At 42.4% G+C, this 27,362-nt stretch overlaps 1 protein-coding gene across 2 annotated transcripts in view; it reads right to left on the bottom strand.

Moving 5' to 3' along the window:
- CMTM8 (CKLF like MARVEL transmembrane domain containing 8) overlaps window positions 1-25,372 on the bottom strand; it is a 37,501-nt gene extending 12,129 nt beyond the window's left edge. The window contains exon 1 of one of the 2 annotated variants that reach the window (XM_066991950.1): window positions 23,765-25,372. In XM_066991950.1, the coding sequence (XP_066848051.1) occupies window positions 23,765-23,962 (198 nt within the window). In that variant the 5' untranslated portion in view covers window positions 23,963-25,372. The remainder of the gene's footprint in view (window positions 1-23,764) is intronic. The other variant, XM_066991951.1, reaches the window with a different exon arrangement.
- Between the last annotated feature and the right edge of the window lie 1,990 nt (window positions 25,373-27,362).

Raw genomic sequence — 27,362 nt, 5'->3', positions numbered from 1 at the left:
TCTATGATTTTACCTTGGACATCTATTTTGTGATCATTTGGCTGCCACTTGATCAGGTACCTCCATTACCAGACTGCATTAATACGTCAAAGGTACTAATGCATACTTCAGCAGTTGGCAGATACCATAAAAAGGAAATAACTTTGTAGCAAAGTCCAATATTATTGAGCGGGCAAGTTTAAAATTAGATGCTTAATTGCATATTCAAACCCTTAAACAAGTGCCATATTTTTTCTGCAATGCTGAGAACTTCAAAAGTATCAGACTTCTTAGACACTTAAAAAAAAAAAAGGCTTTGTTGCCTAGTAGATGAGATGGATCTTGTCTCGCTTTGCTGGTGCAAGTGAGCAGGTATGAAAGCAGGTGTTGAGCTTGGATCTGTCTATGCAGTTTAGCTTTCAGAAGTAGCTTGAAAATTGCAGAACTAAAACCATACTTGCAAACTATATTTAAAACGTCTGTGATATATTCCGTGACTCCTCTCCAATGACGTTAACATTACAAAAACTGCAGCATTCATCCTGACTAGTTAACTCAGCAACACAGTTAAAAATGTTTATGCATCTCCTTCAAAGGAAAAAAAGTCTCTTTGTGGCAGAACTGACAGGGAATAAAACCCAAGGCTCATCTAGCTTCATGAAATAAAAACTATTTGGCATGTTTGCTTCAAGCTTTTTCATATTCTTTATCCTAGAGATGCTTCCCAGGACCATTTCAGTTAGCTGTATGCATAAGCATTACAGGATTTATACAGTGTTGCTACTGGCATAGATGGAAATCATGGTAGAAGGAGACTAGAAGAGCTGTGCATTTGCAGAAACAGTTGTCTCCTGTATTCAGGCACCTAAACATGGACAGGCTCCAGCAAGACATCTTGCATCTCCTTTCAAAGGAAGCAGATTTACTACGAGAAGAAAGAGAGACCACTCTAAATTATTGCACATCTTTATTTCACTGCTAAATCACAAGTCAGGAGCTACCTCAGCAGCAGCACAGGCAGCCTGTGAATGTCTCAGCCTCCATCCTTTTCTTCCCTTGGTTGTCCTCTGCCTGCAAAAAATCCCAGGGGGTCTACTGTGGGCTGGGAGAGCACAAAAATTTCACAGACACCAAAATGTAGGCTCTGATACCACGAACCAAAATATCCAGGAAGGGAGATAGGGGGAATAGATACTTAAAAAGTAAAAAGGTGAAAAAATGGCATTCCTTTTCTACTGTTCCTGTAAGACATGACCAGGACAGGCAGTTGTAGTAACAGCAAGATTTATTTGCCCTCCATTTGACAGATACAGAATATTTTTTTTTCTTCCAGCTAAGACTAAATGGAGTAAATGTTTGCACTGTATTTAAATAATCTCTTTAATTGCAGTTTTTGAGCTCCCATACATGCTATTAGTATACAAAGAGATATCCACCAATTTCATCGTCTGTCACTAGAGGGAGCACAGCCATTGCTTTTTCTGAAAAATATTTTAAAAGCTCTAGCACGATCAGCGAGAGTGGGAGTTTTATTTTCTCGCAAAAGAATCAGCTGTCAGGAGAGAAAGGTGGAGGGGGAAGAGAGAGAGCAACCTACTGAAATAACTCCTCAGGCCCCTGTAATATCAGAGGGGCGATTTGCGTGCAATGCTGAAACCCCGTGGATTGAAAGGGTTGCTCAAAATTAGAGATCTGTACCCAAGTATTTGGTCGAGTCATAGATACAGAACATTATGTGAGAGTTATAGTGAATTAGAGAATCTCCACAAAACAACTTCGATAGCTTCACTTCCATACTGAGCATGACGCACACAGCAATGAAGTCAAACACAGACTCATCAACAAACGACTCATAATAAAGACCATTTATTTGTTTTATTAAAGCAAAGCAAACCAAAAAACTCCTATTTAGAAAAGTGTATTTTAATGTCCATGTAGGAAAAAAGACTAAGAAAAAATACGGTGAAAACCTACAAGTAATAGAAAAATGAAATATCAGTCCAGACTAAAATACGATCCAACAGTTGTTTTTGGTTAGTGCTGAAAGATCTTGTTTGTGTTGCGGTCAGAAAAAAGGTGATTCGTATTAGATTTGGGAGGATTCAAATTTAAAGTTGGATTTCTATTAATGCTCAGTGAAGATGCAAAGACAATCAATTCAAAAGAGATCTCTCAGCTACATTTTCTAGAAATGCAAGATCCTTCCTGAACCATCTTTGAAATTTCAAGGGCCGCGTTAATTAACACACTCTGTATTCATCTAAGCAATGGGTTGTCTTAGCCTCCTGTTTCTCTTCCCCAGTTGCAAACACTTTTTGGACATGAAACACTACAACAACTTGACATCACCCAACCACTACCCTCCTTGTTACTGATAATACTATATTGGAAGTATTTATTTTGCTGAGGGCTCCTCAATGAAGGAAAACCTGTGACCCACCCAGGCTGTCTGCTCATGAGGCAGTCCTGCAGGAATGAAATCTGCTTCTACAGGCATGCAAAAATAAATACATAAATAAATAAATCCTTTGAATTCTGTATGGTTTCCCAGGTTGTACACCAACTGAAAAAGGCTGCTGTGTTTCTGCTGAGATTTTTCAGGGCTTTGCACTCCTAACAAAATACAGAAAGCCGCAGTGCTCAAAGAAACGTGCCAGTGGTTGTAATGGACACACCGAGGAAGGAGTTTATGATTTCTACAAGTCTTAGTCTCAAACTAGGTGGTAGCTACAGATCTCATGTCTCTCCTATCTTTGAAAACATTTCTATTTGGAATGAAAACGTGCAAAATTCAGCACCTTTTACTTTCATAGAATTTCTGAAAACTGCCTGAACATTTCTAAAACTATTTCAAAGTAATCTCAGCATTGAATCTGCTCACAAGTCTGCTAACTTTCTGTCATACGCTTGGCTCCATGGCAGCAAGCACCCCTCATGAAAGGCCAAACATGGGGGCTTGAAATAATGGCAGTGCTCAGCATTATTTCAAAGGAGAAATCTCCCACAGAGATGTTTTTTAGAATAGCTTTCATTAGAAAGGAAAGTGCTGGAAGCATCAAGTGTCCAAGCATACTCCAGCAGTACGCCTTCCCTACATATAGAGTGAGTGACCTCTTTTTCTCAGGAGTTTAGTCCAAATCCCACTACAGGCCACACAGAAAAACCTTCTGACCCAGGCTTGAAATTGTTTAACCTCATACCCACTGACAGATTATTTCATTCAAGAGGGAGGAAGCCTATCTTACAGTGAGAACTCAGACCACGTCCTTCAAGAGCTGACAGAGTCCTCCAGTGCCTTTCCCACAGCTCCAAGGAGCAGCGAAGTCCTCCCACAATGACCTCAATTCCCCAGAAAAGAGCCCAAAAGTGCCTTTGTCTACAGTACCAGGCCAGACCTCCCCACACCTGAGTCAGAAGAGAAGAGACAGTCCTGATGCTTAGTTAGGCTATGATGCTCATTAGCCAGATCAGCCACAGAGGGAGGACCTACTTAACTGGCAGCAGGACGCATAAATAAGGGCATGGGCTTGCCATTGCAAGAGGATTCACGCTGCGAGGAAGAGCCACCAACAAGAGTGCCCAAGAAACTCTAAAGACTCACTGGGAATTGCTGTGAGAGAGAGGCACTTAGCGGCTGGCACACAGAGCACCAAGTTGCAAACTTATTTTTCTGATATGAAAGGGTGTGCAATACTGCAGTGCTGCCTGGGCATAAAATCGTACCTCAGCAAAAGGCAGCAGCACACCCCAATTTTGTGTTGACTTAAGGAGTCTACCGTCAGCTCAGATGAATAAATCACAAAGGCATTCCTCCTCTCGCCTCCACGGCTGATGCCACTACTCCACCGCAACTCATACGTGAGGAGTCTTCTGAGATCCAGGGCTACGGCTCACTGCAATCAAAAGCTTATAAAAATAACTCAGGGGTGGGAGAGAGTAAAGAAATCATCCTGTCCGTCCCAGCAGCCTATTACAATGTTTAGCCCTTGCTTCACCTGAGAAACATGCATGGAATGTGTGAGACTGGAGCTAACGCCAGTAACAGACCAAAAAGAGAAAGCTTCAATCGAAGCAACCAAAGATGTTTTCTGGAAAACACAGGGTGTCCCATCACCCATCAAAATTGTGAAATCAATACAAAAGAGTTCATTTCTTACACTTTCTAAGAAAATTTTGTACGGAAAAAAATTACTGGAGGCAGGATAGTGAATATTCAGAAGATATACAAGACATAAGACTGGATTATAAATTTTTCCATGTGATCAAAAACATCAACATGGAACATTAGAAACTGCTACAAAAGGAATAAAATAATAAAACTCCACCAAACTGAACACATCCCAGTGCTTTATAAACCAGTGGTGTACCCACACGTTGAACACATTCTGCTCATCCCTCTCTCCCATTTCTAAAACGATTCAGTAGGACTAAGCAAGGTGCAGAGAAAGGCTCCTGCAAGAAAAGAAATCTAAGGCTGAAAAAAGATAACTCCAATTTTCTATTTGAGGCTGAAGGAGGATATGACAGAAGTCTGCAGAATGGTGGGTGGCATAGAAAAGGGAGTAAGGACTGGATTAGGCTTCACAACATGAGAAGCATCCAGGCTAGAAAATTGAAATACAAGCAGAAGTGAGCGGTAATGAAAATAAAATGAATAGAATAAAATAAAATAAAGAAACAAACAATGCATAACCAAATTACAGAATTCATTGCTACAGTATGTCAAGGAAACCAGGAATACAAGAGGTTTAGAAAATATCATACCAGGCCCTGGAAGACAGATCAGCCCATGGCTATGACCTATATACATGAGAGACAACACGCAGCCTTTAGCTCTAGAAATCCCTAAATGTGCAGCTTGCCAGAAGCCATAAAACTACAGCAAGGATGGATCTTGCTCTGTGCGCCCCCCTTCTTACACTCCTCCCCAGGTTTTCAATATTTGTCACTAACAGAGGCAGAATACTGGACGAAAGAGGCTGCTGACCCAATCCATTACAACCACCACGACTAGCTGATGGCTTTAATCAGCCTCGCCTTCCTGCAGGAGACCCTGGCAACTGAGAACTGGAAGCTGCAAAAGTGTTAATGGGATAGGATGGATCAACTGCACGCCGCATCAATATACCGCTTGTTTCTAAAGTAGAGCTGTGAGGAATAGGCTCACGCCATGGCGAAGAAACAGGCTTGAATGATATCGTTATAAAATCTATCTTCTCAGCAGAACAGTGGTTGATCATTAACAGGTCATGAAAATGTGTACAAAGCATAAAGATTGGTCCGTGTCCCAGGGCACTTTCCACATGAAATGCTTTTAGGTTTTTGTGGGCTGCATTCAGAGCACACATCTGTTTACCGACTGTTTACCGATGCCTGTAAATTCGAGTTTAATGCTTGTGTTTTGCCTGAGGAGCTGCACACACAGAGACATTTATATCGGTAGTTTACTTTGCTGTGCATTATACGTATTAACTTGTAACACCCTTGCTGGCCATCATTTTATCTCCTTAAGCAGAAGACACACCCTAGCCTTTGCCCATAATGTTCTTTTACCTGACAAAAGTACATTTTATGCAGAAGACAGAGCGATGGGTCCTTCCCAGGTCAGTCAGGAGAAAGACCTGGGATCAGCCTCTGTCCGAAAACACACGGAGCTGCCGCGGCTGACTGGGAACACGCTGGTTCCTGCTATCAGCTGCTCCATCAGCGGTGCAATTTAACGTAAAAATAAAGAGGGGTGGTGCAAAAAATTGCTGCAGACAAACAGCCTGCACAAAAAAAGCACTTACTTGGTTCTCTAGAAGGGCACTTGGTGAAACAGGGGGAAGGCAATGACCTCCACCACCGCGGTGAACCTCTAAACCTGACCTCAGCCAAGGAGACCGCCCGGCCTCTTCTCCAACAGTGGTGACAGATGTGAATTAAAGGGAAGCTGCTGCTCCCTCTTCCTGTACGGCAGGGGTTACTCCCACCACCTCGCATTTCCACAAGAAACACCTTGCTATTGTGCAGCAACGCTGCTGATTTAAAATTCACCTTTTACGGCCTCCACAGCTTCCTGACAGTGTTGGGAGAAGTAAGTGGTGCTGCTACGGCCAACACCGTGGGCTGCAGATGACGGTGTTGTGGGTCCAGGCATTGTCCGCTGGAATTCCTGCTGTGCTTTGCTCTTTGGCAGCAGGCACAGAACTTGTAAAGTAAGAGTATGTTAGATCCAAACACAAAATGATCTGCTTTTTCAGGTACTCTCTGAGGCAATTTCACCTAGTGCTGTTTCTAAGGATGAACTTCAAAATTACAAAGCAAAATAGTCACACACAAACACACGCTAGATGGGACAGATATTTCTCTGTGTTTCCTAACAGTTGCTTTCGTGCAGCCTCTAGACGTGCTTTTTAGGAAAAAATACACTTGAAGATCCAATACAACCACCTTCAGTTTTAAAACTAGCAAATAAATTCCATATTTTGTTCATTTTTTTTCTTTTAAATCCTCGTTATAAATAATCAAAATAGGCAAAACAAGGTTAAATGTTCTTGTATTCGACATGCAAATATTAACGTGTTTTGGAGTGGTGGGTAAAAGTTGTAACTGATTTCTCTGAGAAGTAACATTCACAAATAGGTCATTTAAATAGTCCTGGCCCCATACAGGCAGCACAGTAGCAAAAATACAGCCCATATGGCTCATGAATGAGACACATGAGTAATTCATTGAGTTGGTTTCTACATGGGTGCTATCACTGAAACCATATGATGCCTGATTTCAATTTTGAAATATCCCCAAACAAAATTATGTGCAGATTTGAGAGCTGATATTAGTAGGAATTATTAGTAGGAATTACAAGCACTTGGTGGAAGGACTTAAAACAGGCTCGCACTACTTCTTTGCTGCAACTTAAAACAAACAAACAGGGAAATTGGCAGAATACTGGCAGTTTTTTGGTTTGTTTGTTTGTTTTTAATTCTTATTTTGAGATTTGAAGTTGAGATTTGGACAAGGGAAGCAATTTCTATGGATGCCAAATTTCCTATCTCTACTTGAGACAGAAAAGGTTTCGGAAGCACAGCTGCAGTTTTAACTGTGGAATAGGGTTTGTGTAGTTTTTGGATTAGGGTTTTTTGGAGAACAAGCTCAGCATACCACCTTTCTTTTGTGCAAAATTAGTGCTTTTCAACACCGATTCACAAAGATATGGGAGTTTTTCTGAGGAGGGCTGCAAACTTTCACATCAAGTATAGGATGTATTTCTGGAGGTAAAGACCATGGTGCAATCCTAGTGCTCTGGATATAATGTCTCCTTGATGATGCACACATACAAACTGTGAGCATGTAGGTTTAACCTACTGCACACACTGAATACATGCTTCTCTCTGATTACTATTGGGAAGTGACACCTCTTCCACAGAAAAATGAGAAAGAAAGACTATTAGCTTCAGTAATCTCTAGCTGCCAGAAATCTCCTTTTCTTTTTATTATGATTTAAACAGGAAAAGCTCAAAAGTGAAGTCTGAGCTTTAAAGATATACGGTCCTATGTGTCTGGCTGAATGTGTTTTCCCCAGCATGGCTATTAATATCTGTTATTATTATTACTACAACTACCATTGTTTCTTAATGAACTTAATGGTAGGAGGGTTTGCTATTTTGTTTTAATACATTCATATAAATGAAAAGACATTTGAATTACCATTAGGTTCTACATTGATCTCATATCTTCTATCTACATACAGAATTCTCCTTTGGAAGAAGTTTTATAGTACTCTATCTTCCTTTCTCCCTTCTTCCCCCCAAAGATTTCAGGTTCCTAGGGGCAGAATAATACTGGCTTCTCAATAAACTGCAATGATTTGTGTGTTAGTTTTAAGAATTGGAGCATGTGTACATGTCGAACACACCCATCCACAAAGAAAGTCATTCTGCCATCATTTGTACATTAATAAGGTGAACTATTTTTAAAAGAGAATTCCTAACCATGGTTACTCATGAATTATGACTGATTATTTATGTACTGAACTTTGTTTAAATGGTGTCTACGTTCTTCACGAGAACAATGCTGTATACAGCTGCTTTTTTAATAATGTCACCATCTCTTTGTTGCTATTTTTACATTTCCATCTTCCTGTTAGGCCATGTAAATAGGGATGCCTATAATTAGCGGACGCACTGCATTGTTTCACAAATCTCTGCTGCTACATTACAATAGAAAACTCATTACTTCTTTGGGAATAACTTTTATTTTGCTCTATAGTTACAATACACAGTCATCAAGCTAGACATGGCAGAACAGGAAAAACAAAGAGAATATCTAATAGGAAAGCCTATTGCTGCATTCTACTTCCATTTAAAGATGAGTATAACATTAAATGCTCATTCTATTATTTTTTTTTTTTAGCCTGAAAATATCTTTTCATTTCCAGCTGAACACACAGAAATTGGTTTTGTACAATACAAAATTTTTGCTCCCTGTGAGAGGAAGTCTTCCAATCATCAAAAGTTGAAGCAGTTCTCCTTGCCTGACAAGTGGAAGACATATGAAAATGAGACTGCATCCAGATCTGTTGTTGTCTGCCTATTTAGAAGCTTATTGTACCTCTTGACTACTTCAATAGCTAGTCCCATATATAGAAGTTCAACCCCAGGAACCATTACGCACGTTTTGGGTGGAGATTAAGGATTTTACAAAGAACAATTCTCATCTTGTAGAAGTACATCATTCATTAGAAAATCTTTTTTCTTTTCTGGCAAGATTGTTTTCCTTCTCAAATACATTTTGCAGTTAATGTAACAACAACAAAGAACAGCATGCCTGTAAATGTCTTACATTTGCATATACTTTTCTGGAGGCATTTGTGTACACAGACTTCACAGTCAGAAAGGGCCCTTTTAGCCACATGGGCAATCGCGCAAAGACTTCAACCTACTGCGTGCTTTTTGGAAAGAGATGACATCTTGATGTAGATGTTGAACGTGATGGGATTCACCTTGTCTCTGCATAAGCTGCCATAATGCCAATTGCTCTCGTTGCTGAAAACCTCAGCTTCACTTCTAATCTGAATTCATCTGAAGTCAGCTTTCAGACGTCCTTTTCTCAAACCTCCGTTTGTCACCACTATATTAAAGATTGTACTAAAAGCTGTGTTTAAAATTGTTGACAAGACACAACTGATGAAGAGAGAAACATAAATATTTGTGTGTGTGTTTTCTTTATCGTAGTAGCAGTATAAGGGATTTACTTTGAGGAAGCAGCAACAGGGCTAATAGAGAATTTTCAACAGAGACTCATTTAAGAGCTGTTACCACTGTTCCACAATTAATATTTGCAGAGTAGTTTTGGGTGAAAAAGCAATTTTAAGATGAAGGATTTTACACAAGTGAAAATATTAATGCCAAGGGAAGAAAATTAGCTGGACAAACAAATAACAGACATTGTGGATGAGACATACTTTTAGAGCACCACTTGTCATCATGCTCCATAACTTTATTTTTAAGGTTCTGGAGAAAAAAGCCCACAAGCTTGAAGGACTTGCCACAACCAGCCTGCTTTTTGTGATAAATACTCGAGTGGTGCATGCAGCGTAAGAGAACAAAGTAAAAAGCTCCATGGGATACCTGACACTTGAAATTCAAACTACCGAAGTCATAAATTAAGTATATATGCCTGTGTGGGAGCCAGGGTATAATGTTCCCCAACTGCTTCAATGGGCCTTGTGTAAACAAAGAACAAAACAACTGGCTACAAATGTCAGCTTTCTAATTCAAGTAAAACAAGCTTCCAATCAAGAAAAAAAAATCAAGGCCTGAAGACACTGGCTTATTCAGGTTTAAATAAGTGAGCAGAAATGATTTAATGCCCCTCAGATGTCTGCTTTGCTCTTCTGTCAGAGGTTGCTGCCCTGCAAGAGCAGCTCACAAAGCTGCTCCTGAACTACTGCACTCCGCTGCCCAGCACAGCCAAGGTAAACAAATCTCTGGTTTGGGTTATCACGATACACTGAACTGTGCACTGCAGTGAACAGCAAGGCACGGAGACCTTTTCATCTGTCTGCATTGCAGAGCTACCGGTCTGGAGTCAGAGCTTCTGAATTTGCCTCCTGGAGTATATGAAAAAAGAAGTCAGGAAACAATCAAGAGGACAAGCCCTTCTCGGCTGCTGCTTTCACTGCAGGCATTTGTGCTTCTCTGTCCTCACAAGATAGCTAACAGCTTTTGGGTTTTCATGCATATTCAACTCCATTTTTGCCTCTAAATCTTATTTTCCAATACAGTTCACAGACTTCAGAACTGCTGCAAACTACAGGGGCTAGTACGGATTAGTGGGCCTCACGTGCCTGGAAGAGAAGCATTTAGAGCCATTCCAAGTCACAGTGGAAAGATACTCCCCACACATTCTCCTTCTAACTCCTTTACAGGCATGGCACTTTCTTCTGGGAGACAAGCAGGTCGTTAGCCTGAAGAGCAGCACAACTCTCAAATATATCTAGCAAAGGGTGCCCACCTCCCTAGCGCAGACTGGAATTTTGTCCTAAAGACGACGGGCAGATCTCCTCAGCCTGAGCTCAGAAAGTCAATCTAAAATACAGGCACTGCTTGCTCTTCATCTCATCCTACTGGCTTGGTCCTCACCCCTTACAGAAGCTGAGTCAGAAGGTCCAGCCACCTGGCTGTGTCTCAGGGCATGGTTTCATGCATAGGCACAGACTGAACTGTGGGAAGAGGACAAGGAAGAGGACCTTCACACTACCGACCTTCAGCAGGGGAGTGTAGCAGACAGACAGCTAGAGGCCAGTCACCTTGTCAGCCTGCAGCACCCGATTTCCAATCGCTTACCATCAACCGCCTCTGCTGTGCTCAGGTCACAGCTCGTCACGGGTTAAGGCAGCAGGACCTGTGACCGGGTCAGGCACTGGTTCAGTGGAGGTGGTCATGACATGACAGGCAGCTGGCGGTACCAATACTCAAAAATGCAGCAACTGACTTTGAGAGCTGTCTGCATTTGACCTGCAATTCAGTAACAGCAAGTGATGCAGCCTGCATGCCAAGCATAAGGGAGAGAGCTGTACGTAGTGCAACAAAAGCCAGGGAGCTGAGGGGGTTACAGGGCTTGCTCTGGTCCAGGAACAGGCTCCGTTCCCACCCAAACAGCTCTTCTGAAAAATCTAAGCCTTTTCCTGTAGTTTTGTTTATAACATCCCCAATATATACAACCACCTAAATGATATTTACTTAGCTAACTTCCACACCTTTCCCCTTTCCCTTGCCCCAGATTGTGATCACAGCTTTCTAGCCAGGATTTTCATCCCTAGAATTCCAAGAGAGCGGACAGAATAAAGAGGTGTTACCAGTCTTTGTTCAAATACTCTTTGCTGAGTATTTCAGCTATTTACCTCCCGCTCTGAAGTTCCTGTTTTCCCACTGAGGGGGAAGGGAAGGCCTGGAGCCCATAGAGAGACACAGAAGCATTTGGTTTAGAAAGTCTGCCTGCAGTCAGAGATACTTAGTACATTTTCCCCCAAAAGCATCATACTCGTTTCAAATCGAAGAAGGAAAATTCAAATCAAAGAGTGAAAATTCTTTAGAATACTGAAAAAAAAAAAGACTACAAAAATAGTGTTTTACAGGTATCCCTTTCTTCAATCTACCAACTATTCCTATATCAAAATGCACAAATCCTCACACTGAAAACTCAGTCTACTATGATGATCTGTGCACAGACACATAATATAACTTCCTAGGCCACACGATATTACCCGTCTTAGCAAATAAAACCAAGAGAGCAGAAAGTAATTAGGCCACTTAAAAACATCACTAGCTGGGAGTTTTGCGAGTTCACGCAAAAGGAAAAGGAAGAACACAGCGCGCACAGCGATTTGCCTTTGATACGGGAGAAGGCATGTGTTGCTTGATAATCCAGTGATGAGGCAGAAAAGCCATAGGACACATTCATTTGTTGGACTGGGACATGTTCGGATTGCCTTTTGTGATGCCGAGCTGCTTTGATGCCTAGGATCTAATAGTATCATGAAGTTACAGCGATGTGGATGTAACAAAATAACTAATGCTTCATCACAGAGTAAAATGCTCACTTGTATTGTGGGGTACACGATGATAGGGAGCTTTAAAGCACCATGTAAATTATACATTTGGGATATAAAAGGGAACATCTGAGGAATGATCGGCACAGCTTCCCTTTTTATCATCAACCAGATCAAGCCAAAGAAACTGCAGGTATGGAAGGGGTAAACAAAGTGGCAGCAAGACAGTGCTTTGCAGCAATTTTACTGTGCCTTTAATTTTTCACAAGTCAGTTCTATCACAATAGGTCAAAAAGAAAAAAGGGTAAAGAGTTGGGCTCCTCCTAATCTCAGTCTAGCTTGACAGTAAGTACTCCACACAGAGGTACTGGAGAGGAAAGTCTTAAGGGAGGGGATTTCTTTCACTAGATTAATCCACGGTGCTGGCAAAAGCAACAAACTCTCCAGGAAAGCTTCTGGGTACATGCTTTTCTTCAGCACCGAGCGGAAGGAACAAAAGAGCTGATCCTTCATCAAATGCTAACAAGTGGGTAGGAAATGAGTATCGGAAAGGAGTTGCTGTTTCTTAAGAGCCCAACAATCCGAGTGCTGACTAGTGCATACAACCTTCTCGGTAGCTTGGCTTTCACGTTGTTTTTATATCACACTCAGATACGTCGGTATGCCTGAAGTCAGCGGGAAATCTACGGCAGGTTTTAACGGTAACAAGAGCTGACTCACTATAACCTTCTCTTCATAACAATACCCTTTGTGTGCATTACATCTTAGTTTGATTTCATTCCCATCAACTCCTCTGGACTCCATGTGCACCTCTTCTCAGGCTCATCTTCTTGTTTATGCACATTGCCTGTGTAACATTTAGGGAAACAACAGCCACCACAAGTCAGAATTATGTCTTCTTCCAAAATGCAGTTCTCTATAATATTCTGTTTTAAATGAGACCCAAATTGAAGAGAGACTCTAGGAAAAAAAAAAAAAAAAAGTTCAGTAGAAAACACTCAGTTTTGAAGCAAAAATTACTTTGGGCATAGTTCTGGGGCTTCTGGGGGCTTGCATTCCACTGTTCAGTTTAGGAAGAAAGTGAAAATTGAATGTAACCTAGCTTGGAGAATTCCATCTCATTTATTGCTGTGTACTCTTTTTAATTTTAACTTGACCTGGTAAAACGCTCCCCATCTCATCTTTAACACATTGTCTTGACTTGCTTACTTCAGGCAAACATTTGCTAGATGGTTCTCTCTTACTGCACAAAGAGAATGTCAAGTTCTTTGTACAAGTGTCTGGTCATGTTTCACGATGGCCAAAGTCTAGAAGAAAATCCCAAATGTGAACAAAATGCTTGGAAACCTTATTCTACATTCCTATCCTTACTTTTGCTGAGAAGAGAAACAGGGAAAGTTCTTCAAATATACTGAATGGAATGAAGAAGATGTGATTAGTAACATGAAAAGTTGTTTATCATTATTCCACTCATTTTAAGTCTCATCATTCAACTATAGTTGTGTAGGTCTGTGTCATACATTTAAAAATAGTTTTATGCATCTTTGCATGCAGGTCATAACTCAAACAGAAGTCACACCACAAGAGATCCCATCTCTTCAAGTGGCTCATTATTTTCCTCTTGCACACTGTCTTTTAAAGTGAAGTGAATGCAAGAAGTTACTCAAAAGAGTAAGGACTGTGGTTTTCCAAAACTAAATATAGTGTTTCTTAGTGACAATTATCCTTTGGTCCAGTAGGAATTTTATTTGGTATCCAGACTCTGACATTAGCCAAATTTCTATGCATTTGGAGAAAATAATAATAATAAAAAAAGATCACTAATAATGTACTGATTTGTACTGTGCTACATCTTGGTGATGCCATAGGGAAGAAGAAATATTTTTATCTTGGAGGTCAATTAGCAATCTACAACAGTACATAGCTGTTGTGACTGTAACGTACATCCCAATGAACATTGCTTAGGCATGCAGCGAGGCTTCAAAACAGAAATTCTAACAGAGATCCTGCTTTTCTATGCATCCTGATTTCTTGTATTGAAGAACTTGTTAGCCTTTGTCCAAAATCCTTCCACAAGATAGTAGTAGGTCTGATGAAAACCAAGTCTGTCCAATCTGCCCTGTGTCTTCAGCATTTACGGTTAACTCAGCCAAAAACATTCGTTTACTTAACAGAAAGCACCTTCAGCAATGCAAGAACCAAACACGCCACAATAATTCACCAATAACCTCCTAAATCACTGTATCGCTGTATTTGCAATGCTGTTTTCAAATACCACATTTTTATCATAGCTTTGTCCACCTACAATTGTACGAAGCCATTAAAGATGAATGTCTTACAGTGAGCAGAGCCTGTTCCTTCAGCTGCCTCACACCCCCTGTCATAAGACCCCATTTTGCCAAATTCTTCTGGTAGGAGCTGTGCCTTTTATGTTATCTGTGCCAAGTATGGGGAGGAGCTGTCCTGATGAAGACCTTGGGAAGCAAACCTTCAGCAAGTTGCCCAAAGGTGCTCGGCAAGAAGGCTTAAGGAATAAAGGAAGAAAGAAAAACTAAAAGAGCTTAACAAAGTTACAAAATTAGGACAGGGACAAAGAGGCAGAGTGAGCGAGCAAGAGACAGGCACAAACATATGTTAAAATACCTTTTGGTTAAGTGTGCAACACTGCAAGAAATAAAGTTCTTCATCCATCTTCATTCTATCCCTAGTAAATATACATCACGGCACAGTCTGTAATGACATGGCCGCATACTTTCCCCTTCTCTATACCATCACCTGCATGCAGCAACAGAGCGGGTAGCAGCCTTCAAATTCTAAAGAGAGTAAAAAAAGTCAAAAGTATCCATTTCTTGCCAAATTTTGCTGGAAAAATGCTTTTTTTACCCACAGTGCTTAACATGGCACTACATTTTGCCTCTTCAGAACGTAGCTCTTCCTGGCCTGTCTACAACTGCAAATAATCATTTCTTTTGCCCCTCAGACCCAATGTCAGGGGCCCAGAAAACAAGGAGAAAAGTGAGCACGCTGAAAGGCCAGGCTTATTTGCCTTATTTAGCATCACACAGGAACACGGTGGAGATAAAAGTCCGATTTTCCAAGGAAGCTATTAGCCAGGAGAGCATCTTTTCTCTTTGAATATAGAACTAATACCAAATCAATGCAGATGCTTCATTTTGGGGTGTTTTTCCCCGCTGAGGATGAAGTAAAAGCGCCACCCTCCCCAGCACACATCATGGCTGTGCCCTGAGCCTACAGAAGACAATTGTGCATTTGTTTATGCCTTCCAATCTACACCAGTAGAAACAGGCACCCAACCACAGAGTCACCCTCCCCTCACCTGATCCTTGTCAGGCTCTGCCCTGCGGATGGAGACAGCCAAGGCTGATTTTATCAGCTGAAGTGCCATTTTAAAGACACATTGCAGAGGTTTGCCTTTTGTTGGAGGCTTTTTTTGTTTGCTCCCCTGCCCCCCAGTGTTTAATTCCTGCCTGCAGCACCCTCTGTGTCTCCGTTTTTAAGTTTCTCCCATAGTTCCTCATACTTCTCTCAGAACTGTTCAGCCTTGTTTGGCTATTATTTGCTGCAGGAGCTGCAGCCTTGGTAAGAGCACTATTGTTGAAGAAAAGAGACGATGCTGCTAAAATACATGTTAAAGAAACTCTTTAATGTAATTGCTACACATACATATAAAGGCAAAAAAAAAAAAAAGACCCCGTTAGTGGCTGTCTCATTTCAAGGCTGAATAAACGGAGCCTGTGCAGAATCACCTTGAATCTATTTAAACACAGGCCTGGGCAAAACAGTCCCATTTGAAGCTGATGATACAAAGCAGTCTTGCTTTCAGGTACGGAGCAGAGGTTCTTGACAGGATTCCTTTCAAGTTGTGCACATCAGGCCATCAGCTAAACACAATCAGCAATTACCAGAGATGACGATCAGAGACTGCTTTCCCCAAAAGGCCTCCCTCCAGCCCCAGGTAGGATATTTAATAGATTTATTCTTTATAACCAGATTATGATATATCCAAAGACCGTGACAACAAATTGCTGCTTATCACCACGCTTACTTAGACCACTTCAGTTCTACAAATTCTGATTTTAGTTCATCTCAGATTGGATCAAAAACATCATGGCTGCCCAGAACAAACTGCAGGTACAACCTCCCTCTAATGACGACAATTTGATGAAACTGTTTTTGTTTTGCCTTGGAGGTTTTTATCCCGGCAAACCTGTGGTTGCACCAGCACCATCTGCACACACATATCTTGGAAAAATGAAGAATATAAAAGCTCATTCTTGTGCTCAGCAAAAAAAAAAAAAAAAAGTGCAGTCGTGCCCAGGACAGATCCAAGCCTGTGTAGTGAAGCGATCTGGTGAAGCCTGGATCCAGTATTAGTGCACGAGGAACCGAGCCCCCAGCTCTTTCATTTCACCAGTGTAAGGCTAGCACGGAACCCTCCTTTGACCAGACCCAGCTCCCATTTGGTTCTTTCATTACTCGGGCCCTCCTTCTCTGCAGTTTTACCAGTCCTACACCCTGGCCACTCCTTCCAGAAGCAGGTGAATCAGTGTAGCCCCTTCCAGAGGAATTGGCTCTGACCACTGCTCAAAAAAATCACCTTGCCAAAGCTCTGACAGATGCTAAAATTTATTTGCAATTCAGCCCTACAAAAGAGGGCTTGGTGCTCTTTCTGCAGGCACTCTTTCTACTGCTTTTCCGGAATAGAAATGGGAACGAGTGCAGAAATATGTCTCTGTTACTATATGTACTTTACCCAAAAGAAAAAAATGAAACTAAAGAAAGACCATCATACATATATATGCAGGGCCATTAGAAACTGAATTTATGGCACCGTTATTCCCAGAAGAGAAGAAGCTGAATGAGAAGGCACTCACCAAGCAAGGGGAGCGCATCATAATTCCTGCTATGTTTTTCCACTTGCAAGGGCTCAGAGTCCCTGTGAGAATTTCTCTTTGGTTTTGAGAACTGAATATTTAAGAAGAATCCTTGTGCCACCAGTGCTTTAACCCTGCCTGTTGCTGCGCGGTCAGTGTGGGATGCAGGACAGAGCAGCCTCGGCAGGCAGGCAGGAGTGCTTCCCCCATCCTAGGGCAAGGAGTGAAAGGCATCTGCTGCTGCTGTGGAAGAAGCACTTTGTTAATGGCTAAGACCAAGAGTTAGAAACCTGGGGGCCATTTATGGTTTTGCAAGAGCCCTGTGTGACTCACAGCCCGTTAACCTTTTTGTCTTCCTTCCTCTGCTTGCATGTGTATTACACTGCCAGCAAATGCACCTCTTCATCATGCACGGCAGGGAAAACAGTTTTTTTGATAGGCATACACTTCTTTAAGATCCTCTCACTTGAGGTCTTACCAGCATGAAATAAATCATTCTGAGGAGAAGGCAGGAGTCCCAGTGCAGAACAGGGAAAACAGAATGTGACACGAAGGGGAAAACAACCCACATACAGAGAAAAGAGAGACACAGACAAGTACAGTTTTTGTATTCATTTTAGGAAAAAAAGCAGCACCAGGAATCCCCATCATTTGCTGCGTCTGACAATACCACTGCCCACTGTCTTCACTCACCCCTCAACTGATGCACCCAGCCACAACATCATGCTAAAGCTAAGCAACCAGGAAGCCGTACCTATTCCATCAGAAATGGTGGGAAGACTGCACATTTCTCTTCACCAACACAGACAGAGGCTACTGAAGGCCAAAAATTATTCAAAACTAGCTTTGGGTTACATAAGAATTTTTGCAGAGAAAGATTCTCTTCTAGAGTTTAGCAGGGGTGAGGGAGAAAGAGCTGATTTATAATTACTATCTACCCTAGAATAACATCGATGCTTAAGTACGTCTTAGAGTGTTCTTCTCATGAAGAGATAATGACATTTCATACATAGTTCACCTTAACCTTGAGGTATTGAGAATAGTTTGCATTTTTGACCTTTTGTCAAATATCAGCAAATTTCAGAGGCATTTTCACCCTCGTACCACGTTAGTCCCAATACTGCTTCTGTCTGCGCTTGGAGTACATCCCACACCATTTCCAAAGCTTCTGTGTTCTTGTGCGTCACCCAAGCACTTCTCTCCTCCCAAGGAAACACCCTGACCTCATCCAGGAAACAAAAGAGCTTTAGGAAACAGAATTTGAAAGAATGATACGATCCTTGAGAAAGCTGGAAATCGCACAGATGTGTGTATCCACTACACCAAGGACGGCACGGGTTAGCGGTGGAATGACGGCACCCAAAAAAAGGGAGAACTGACATCAGTGAGAGTTGGATCTGATCAAGAGCGAAGGAGAGAGCCTGGGCTTTATACTGTGTGTTTTCTTCTTCATGTGCAGAAAGATGAAGCTAGTGGATGAAGTGATAGATGACTAGAAGTAGCTTTAACACTCTGTAATTCAAAGTGAATCATTTTCAGACCACGCTTATGTGCGACTCTTCTAAGCAAAGCTCTTGTTCGACACATCAGAAGGTGCCTCAGTGTTGTTACCTTCCTGCAAGCAGACATGCTTTGATTGCAGTATCAATTGCACTACAAAAAGGAAAATAAATAAATAAATCTCTACTGTTCCAGACAGAGGACAAAGTCTTGCTGCTACTCGGCTGAGGAAAGGGGCTTTATGACACTCCCTCTGTGTTTCTGCGGGCTGTCCTAGAACTGGAGGTGCAAGAGCTCGGTGTCCAAACAGAGAACTGAACTGCAGTCACAGAAAAAGCTACAGGCAAGGAGAGCTTTAAAAAATAAGCACAATTTTTGTCTTTTAGGCTTTCCACAGTACGTGCTCCCCCTGTATTGTTTTTCCTAACATTTATATAATTTTATTGCTAACAGTTCAAAACCTGAAAATCTTACAAAGGTTTCAATGCATCTCTTAGGCTTTTACTGAGGGAGAAAAACAATGTTTTGAACAAACATTTGGAAATTACCAGTTGTTCTGTTTTTGGTAACCTCAGTATTTTAAGTCTAACTTGACTTTCAATGTCTATTTAATACTCTGAGGCTCACCGCTCTGCTGGAATAATTAAGTTAAACAAGATTTCTTTCCTGAATTAAACCTTCAAGGGTTCATTTGAAGAATGAAGAAACAGTAATCAAAATTATTTTTATTGTCCAGAAATGTAAGTTTGAACCACCATTTTAGGTGGTGCCAATAATGTAAATAACCTCCTATCAGGCTTCTGTTTCAAGCACATATTTTTTTTCTGGGCATTTCACTCAAATAATATTGTATGGAATAGGATAAAGAATCGCGACTGCAATTACAATTTACTCAAAATTACACCACCACAAGCTTTCACTTGCAGCTGTGGCATAACAACCTTCCAAACCATTTCCAGCTCTGTAATATTTGTTTTCGCCGTGGACAAATAGCCATCACAAGCCTTAAAATTACCAGGGCAAGCTTAAGAGAGACACCGTATCTAGCAACACACTGGCGTGAAGCAAGAGTCTGAAGGAATCAATGTCACTGTACTAGAAAGTAAATATTTTTATAACTACATCCATAGCAACCACAAAACTCCCCACTTCTGCAAAGTGATCCATAATGCTTGACTTGAGAAGCTGATTTAAAGCGCTGAGGAGGTATCGCTAGCCACCATTTATCTTAGCCATAAAATTCCCAGGAAGACAAATATATGGTCTTTCTGGGCCATCATTGTACAGAAAGAAATGCTCAAAAGACATCTCTGGAAATTGCTGTATTTGCTTCCTTTGAAAATATAAATCCCCCTTTTGGGGGGGGTTACACTAGGGGAATAAGCATCCATTACCTTCTACAGGATGTATTTTTACTGCAGTGCTAACTCAGGCGATCGACATCTGAATTAGAGACTTTATGTACCATTCCTTACGTCTCACATACTGCCTTTCACCAAGAGATCTCAGTGTGCCTTACAAGGATTTGTATCCATATTCCACAAACAGGAAAGTCATTCAGAGAAATTACAGCGATACAGAGAGATTCATTCACCTGTCAGGAGTCACCTGGCCAACTGAGGCCAGTGAATCCAAGTTTCCTCAGTCAGAGGCCATTGCCCTGCCCAACAAGCATCATAGTTTCTGCGCAAAACTAATGTGGATAAGCTTCCACACACCAAAGCTGTGCTTTATGCCTGTTCCCAAAGGCCTTTCTTAGAAACCCTGTGGCATTTTCTACTGCTCTTTGCAGTGAAATAAGCTGACCCCAGCTCTTTCCCTAGTGGTCAGGAAAGCCTTGCGTGCCCTCTGGTCGGGGAGGCAGATGTAAAAGGCAAAGGCAATCTGTCATCACCAGGTGATTTACGGCGCACACTTTAAGCTGCAGTTCTGTGTTCACCCAAGCTGGATGTGTGCAGGGCCAGACCAAACGGCGTTACAATGTTCAGCTGAACCAGGCTTGGGTACACAACTCTGTTACTGCTCTGTTTCCATGGTCAGCTTCACCCCAGATTTTTGCTGGCTTTAAAGCGGCTACATAAAGACAGATAATACCTCATCCATCGTAAAGCCTGTCTTCATAAAGCTAACTCATTTTGAACAAATTGGGACCAGCAGATTGGATCAATGGCAGATCAGCGTTTTGCAGCACAGCGAAGAACCTCTTTGTAGGAGAGGGTAAATCTGAATTTACTGTGTCTGGTTACCAGCCCGTCTGGAAACGCACACAGCAGTTGATTCATCATCTTCACAGCACCCAAATCGGGGAAGAAGGGGCAAAACCTGATCAAGATCCTCCATTTAACGGACTGGAAGATTTGATTGTGGTAACTTCATGCTTTTCCATTCTCTTCGGCTGAAGAATAGCAGAGATTTGCCCTTTGCCTACACAAAGAAGAGCGCTGCAGTTCAGAGCCAGGAGCCGCAAGCCGCACTCCCCTCGCAGCATGCACGCCGCTGGCTGACAGCAGCAGCAATCAAACACGCAGCCCCACAGCGTTAACTCCTGGAACATTTAGCACTGGTGCTCCAAGCCCCTGGCTTAGCTTTAACATAGCATCCTAACGAAAGTCTGGTCTGGCTGATGAGTAGCTGCAGGGATAAAATACATTGCTAAAAGCAGTCCTCTTCCCTGTGCATCTAGCAGGTGTCTCCAGAGCAGGGAAGAGGAAGCACAGGTTGCATTTACCACAGCTGATGCAGCTCAGAGCTTGGTGCACAGACTGAAAACGCTGTATCAGGCTGTCAGCTCCTGAGACTGAAACACAGACATGAATACAAGTCCGTCCCATTTACAGGTTTGCAACTTCTTAGCAGAAGGACCGTGCTGACAGCTGAGGGGGATCAGTACTGAGGGTCAGAAATACCCTGCACAGCCAATCTGTGCAGGCAAGCCATAACTTTTGGATGAATAGGATGATCATAACAGGCAGGAACTGGCTGATTCAGTGCCAGTTTTGAAATCCAGATCTTGTGAAAAGCTAGTCATGCTCTGCTAAAGCACACTTTCTCTCATAAAAGAGAAAACATGCAGAACTAGTGGAAAAGGTTTGACCAAAATCTACTGCCCAATATATACATACATAAAGTCATTTATTTGATTTAATAACTGGTTTTATTTCATCTGAAGTTAATTCCATCTAAAAGTACTCATTAATTTTTTTTTATTTTCCTTTAATTTCACAAAACATCTACTCCACCTGCTTTAAAATAAGCTGGGTTAAGTCAAGTGGTTAAAATAAGAACCAACAGTATTTCCTCAAAGATGATACCTAGCAATACTCTACTTCCATAGGGCCTGCCTTATTGCTTTTAACTTTACATTAAAATTGCCTTCCATTCTCTCGAATACTTCTTTAGAAACCAGGATAAGTTCAGCTACTTTAGAGACTTCTCTTGGCTCTGTTGGCCAGGGACGGCATGTCTTCACGCTGTTGGTTAATACAAGTACGTAAGAGGAAGTTGGCAGTGGAGACACAACTCTGCACTAGCCTAAGTAGTCAGGTAGCTTTGTGGTTCTTCCTGAAGCTGGTAAAAATGTTTTCCCTGAGGTACTTTTGAAATTTAGACCAAAATCGGCCCTAAGAGTCAATATTTGAGGGACTCAAGCACTCAAAATGGTGGCTGAAGAATCATCTTACAATTGTTCTGCAAGTCAGGAATGGCTGATAGGAAACAAAACCCTTTAGAAACCAGCATCGCTCTGTTTGGAAAGGAAAGCTACACAAATATCCTCGCTTGTCAACCCAGACTGGAAAGCACTCTTCCAAGGAATAGTCAACAAGAGCCTGTCTATGACTCATGGCCATGTAGCTCAAGGTAAGCGCAGCTGACATAGTGTTTGTAGACAGATCGAACGCATGGTATTCCAACAGGGGCTGGGAAAAGCCTTGGGCACCTCTCCCATAATTTACAGTCTGGATCACTCTTCAGATAAAACATGAGACAGGTTCAGAATTTTGTTGTAATTAGTAACTGGAAAAGAATTGAAAAGAAAGTAGCTTTTCTTTTGAAAATTAATACTTCTTTATTCACAGACCCACCACAACCTTGACAGCAAAGCATCCCCTGTATTTAACAGCTGAAACCTACCTACAATGAACTACGTATTAATGACTGCCAGCATTCCCAGTGATGCCGTCAGACGAGTTTCCAGCTGGCTGCAGACGCTGCCTTCACGCGCTCACCACTACTTGTCCGCACAGCAGCGGGCACCTTGTCACACACATCCTCTCTCCAAGGGCACTGCTCCAGCCGGAGGCTCTGGATCGCACGTAAGCCCGAAGCTTTGCTTGGTTATTTTACTTCAAAGCCAGCAGATAGAAGTCATGCCACCGCTGTAGCGAAGCTCGATATTTTCAAGCCTTGAAAATTAATCTGGTCTATTAAGTAATATTTCCATCATCATCAAAGCAACATCATCACACAGGAAACTCAAAAAACCTGGCTGGGGCAGCAGACTCTTTGAGATCCTTAATTATTAATAGCGTAGATGAGCTGACTTAAAACAGATGTGCTATTTTTAAGAGGAGATGCTGCATATCTGTTGCTTAACACACTGATCTGAGGGGTAGGCATCCCCACAGAGCAGCCCCAGTGCTGTGTTTTTTGCTACCTATCACGAAGACAAGTGACTAAACCCCAGAATGTGCCCATGTGTCTACTCATTCACACCTAATAAAGTACCTGCAAAAAATAAAACTATTGACAAATCCAAAAGGCTCATATCCCACTTGGCATATGTATATCTATCTAATCACCAGGAGCATAAGGAAATGGTTTTTATTGACCTACAAAGCGAAGATAAGTTGCTTAATTAACTCTCGTGTCATGGCTATCAGTGCACCGTAAACTATAAAGCGTGTACAATCAATGTCATTAAGAAAAGCCTCCAAAAATCAGTTATCAGCCCAAACTTCGCCTGCTACAGGGGCTGATGATACCGCAAGGGCTGCAGGAGACCACAGGGTGCTCGCCCCCTGTTAGGTGTACACAGGCCGGTAATTTGGAGGTGTTTTCACTGATAATTTGGAAGTGTTATCACCGATAATTTGGAGGTGTTTTCAGCAGGCAGGAGCGCTGTCTCCCTCGAAGGGCTGCCCTGTGAGGGAGCAGCCCCGCAGACACCTCACCTGCGGGCACCCACCGCTTCTGATGCCTCACCCACACCGCTGAAACGCTTGTTTACTTATTCATATATGTATTTTTTTTTTTCTTTCAGGCGGCGAACTGTGTGAAAACAAAACACGGCAGGAACATTTTACAGCGATGACCCGAAAACACGTCCCAGCACGTCCCGTCCCCCCCCCCCACACACCGAGCCCCCCTGCCCGGCGCCACTCACGATCTCGGCCACCATGAGGAGCCCGGGCAGGGTCCGCAGGAACTCCCTGTCGTAGGCGAGGGTGCTGGAGCTGGCCGACAGGTTGGCGGTGAAGGAGCTGCTGGTGGTGGTCACCGTGTGGGACCGAGGGCGCGGCGGCTGCTCCTGAGGCGGCTGCGGCGGCGGCTCCATGGTCGGCGCCGCGGGGCTGCCCCGAGCCTCCCGGCCGGCCCCGAGCCCTGCGGCGGGGCGGGGGCAGCGGCAAGGACAGGAACAGGGACAGGGACAGGGACGCAGGGGCAGGGGCAGGGGCGGCCGCCTCACGGGCGCCGCCGCCGCCCCGCTTTGTGTGGCCCCGGCGCCGCGGGGAGGAGGCTGAGCCCCGGGGGGAGCGGGCCCGGGGCCGGCAGCGCCTCAGGGGTCGCTGTGGGGAGGCCGGGCTCGGGGGGACCCCAGCGCTAGGGAGGGTTCCCTGGGAGGGCTGTGTGGGGCCGCCTGAAGCCGCCTCCTGACTGTGGGGTGTTGGTACACGCGGAGGATTTGGGAGCGTGTATTGTCCCAGAGAGGGTGAGGAGACGGGCTGAGCAAACCTCTGGAAGAAGACCCTGAGGAAACCAACCCATGGTTGGGCGCCATTTGGTGGGTCCCCGCTCGTCACGCATCAGTGCCCTGCACTGTCACCTGTGGGCAGCACGGGCGGGGGACACGCAGGGGTGGCTGCGCCGCAGGGAGTGGAAGCACCACAGGGGGCCATGAGCAGGGCTGGAAGGGGCTGCAGCCCTCTGAGGGGTGAAATGGGGAGCCAGCTGGGATCTTCCAAAAAAAAGAGTCTCCACGGTGCGTAGAACTCTTTAGAAGGCAAACCCTGAAGGACAGTGGAAATGGAAAGTATGAGGTCATTATTTATCTGCCACCTGCCAGTGTGGAGCTGTTCCCTAACCTGTATTTTTTAGTGCTTTCCAGTCTTGTCCTAAGCGTCCCCTTTTAAAAAAAAAAAAAATCATTTCCGGGTCATTTCAGACCTTCTCGAGCAATCTTCCATTACACAGAAAGTACAGTGTTTCAACAACAAGCCAGCAGGTTATAGTTTCTTTCAACGTTCAGGAATTCTCATTAGCAAAGCATTTGTATGTGGCAGCTCAGTAAAACTGAAGTGTTTTCCATATGTCTGGTGGCTATTGTCCTCGAATTGTTTACTGCTGCTCTCCTGCTGGCTAACAAAGGATGGATTTTGCAGTATTACCTTTCAGCGGGGGATCGAAACAGCTGGAGAGGGAGGAGGAAGATGGCAGAGTTTTCTCCCAGCAATACGGGAAATGTGAATTACCCAAAGGAATTGCTGCTCATACGTGATTGTGCCTGCCCCACAGTGTAAGTGTGTCACAACACAGGCTCCACAGGGGTTCTTTGAAGGTGTGCCTTGGCTCAGGCTCTCTGGAGTTTCTGAATACTCATAGGCACTGGTGACTTTTTGCGTTAAGGTGGCAGAAAAAATGTGGCAGCGCTTTGCAAACATGAGCTGCAGGTCATCAGAATGAGATGCCGGTCATTCGGCATCGTATGATGTACAGATACACTGCTTTGTGAGGAAGAAAAAAAAAAGACCATTAGGTGAACCACATGCTGAAGCCTTTAAACATAACATCTCAAACACGTTAAGAGATTTTACACTTTTTACCATCTTTTTTTTTTTTTGTGTGTGCGTTATTTGCATTTCTGATTGGTTGCATTCCTATTTTACCCATTTTTTAAATAGGAGCTGAGATGTTAAAGGAAAAAAACACATCTGTGCACTGGTCTGCTTAGAGACTAGCTTTGACTGGCTTGCAAATAAAAAGTGTTTTATCAGATTGTTCAGCGCTGCCAAGTTCTGCTCCAATGCCAGCGCCACTTTGAGATGCCCCTGTTGCTGTTAGTGAGGATCCACTGTAACACACTGATTTTACTTCTCTGAGTGACGCTTGTCTTTTCAGTTTCTCATACATAAGATCAGTAAATGAGTAAATGTGGGGCAAAAATTCATGCCAGTAGCAATCAATATGAGTTTCAGAATGTTGATTATTTAATGTTAAATAATCATGTTAAATTAATGTTTAATAGCAATGTTAAATAATGTAAATCGAATTATAATTATTTAATTAAAAAACCTTTGTGTGGATTCCGACTCTGTGTGCTTATTGGCAGGCTGCACCAGGCACGAACCTACAGGTAACAGTTTGAGTAATTCACATCACTTTCCCATTGAGAGCTGATTTATTTTACGATGTATGTGTTTCCAGGACATTTATTCAGTGGGCTTAACTTTGATGCATACTACTAAAACTGCGTATTGTGCTCACTAAAGTTCTGGAGGCCAGTGTTGTTTCTTTTTTGACCACACATCAGACTAAGATATTTCATTGCTTTAGGTCTTTATGTCTATCATTTGAGCATCCCAGGTCCTCTGAAAAAAAGTAAAACAGAAACAAATAGAGAGGCATTTGTTTTCTGTTTCAACTATACTAAAACTATTAATATAGCATACTTTTTTTTTTAGAAGTCTGCTGAAGAGGTCAAGTATTGGGACTAATTCAACAAGAACTGAAGGGCTATATTTCTGGGCAACTTCTCTGAACACTGGCTGCCACTCTGACTTCCTTAATTAGCATTTTTTCTCCTGCAAACATATTCAACAAATGAGTTTCACTAAAAAGAGAAAAAAAGAAGGCAAACGCTCTATAGAAACTTTTCTATATTGCTCGTATTCCAGGAAGCAAATTTAATTCTCTAACTTGACAGAATAACCCTTTACATTTTGAATGTTGACTTTGAGGCTCTCATTTTTTGTTTTGCATCCTTGCACTGAAGGCTAGAACTGAAAAGCCTGCAGGGACTATCTGAGCTTACTTAGGTTTTTTTTTACGCATAGATAGCATCAGAAGCAAAATAATTGAATGCTGCCACTTGAACAATCAACCTTTTATTACAAAACTACCAAGAGAGAAGAAGGTGGTTCATTTTCTGTATTTTAAATTAACCTTTCAAGGGAAGGATTAGTGAGCCTTTCAAACATCAGTCAAGATTCTTACCTTTGTTTGTCAACTAATATATCTCATCACAAAGTAAACTGTGATTAGAAAATAAAAGTAATGTATTGAAGCCTTTCAGTGTAAATGTTTTAGTAAAAGCAAAATATATGATAAAAGTATTACCATGTTTCTAACTAAAGGGCTTATTCCTGAAGTGTCCTGATATCTAATTAACAGATTCTTCCATTTAAGCTGGTTTGGGTCTCAAATCCTGAGGTATCAACATATTTGAGATTTCTGACTGAGCTCTCTATAACTAACTTATTAGCAACAATCTAGCCAGCTGGAAGTGCTAATTAAAGTAGACTCACAGGACCAAGGAGCAGAGCTGACTGGAATTTCCTTAACTGTGTTTCTGGTTTTGAAATACACCTTCCCTTCACCCTTTCCAAATCCTAGAATTTTCAAATGTCAAACTTATTTGGTGTTTTTTGTTAGCTAAGTCAAACAAGTAAATATATAAAAGAAAAGGTGATTGAAATTTTTCACTGGTCATCAGCAGATTTCAGTCAACAACAAAAGTT

This window comes from Anser cygnoides, chromosome 2 (assembly GCF_040182565.1).
Source record: "Anser cygnoides isolate HZ-2024a breed goose chromosome 2, Taihu_goose_T2T_genome, whole genome shotgun sequence".
Classification (NCBI taxonomy): Eukaryota; Metazoa; Chordata; class Aves; order Anseriformes; family Anatidae; genus Anser; species Anser cygnoides.
This window is presented reverse-complemented; position numbering and strand designations above follow the sequence as displayed.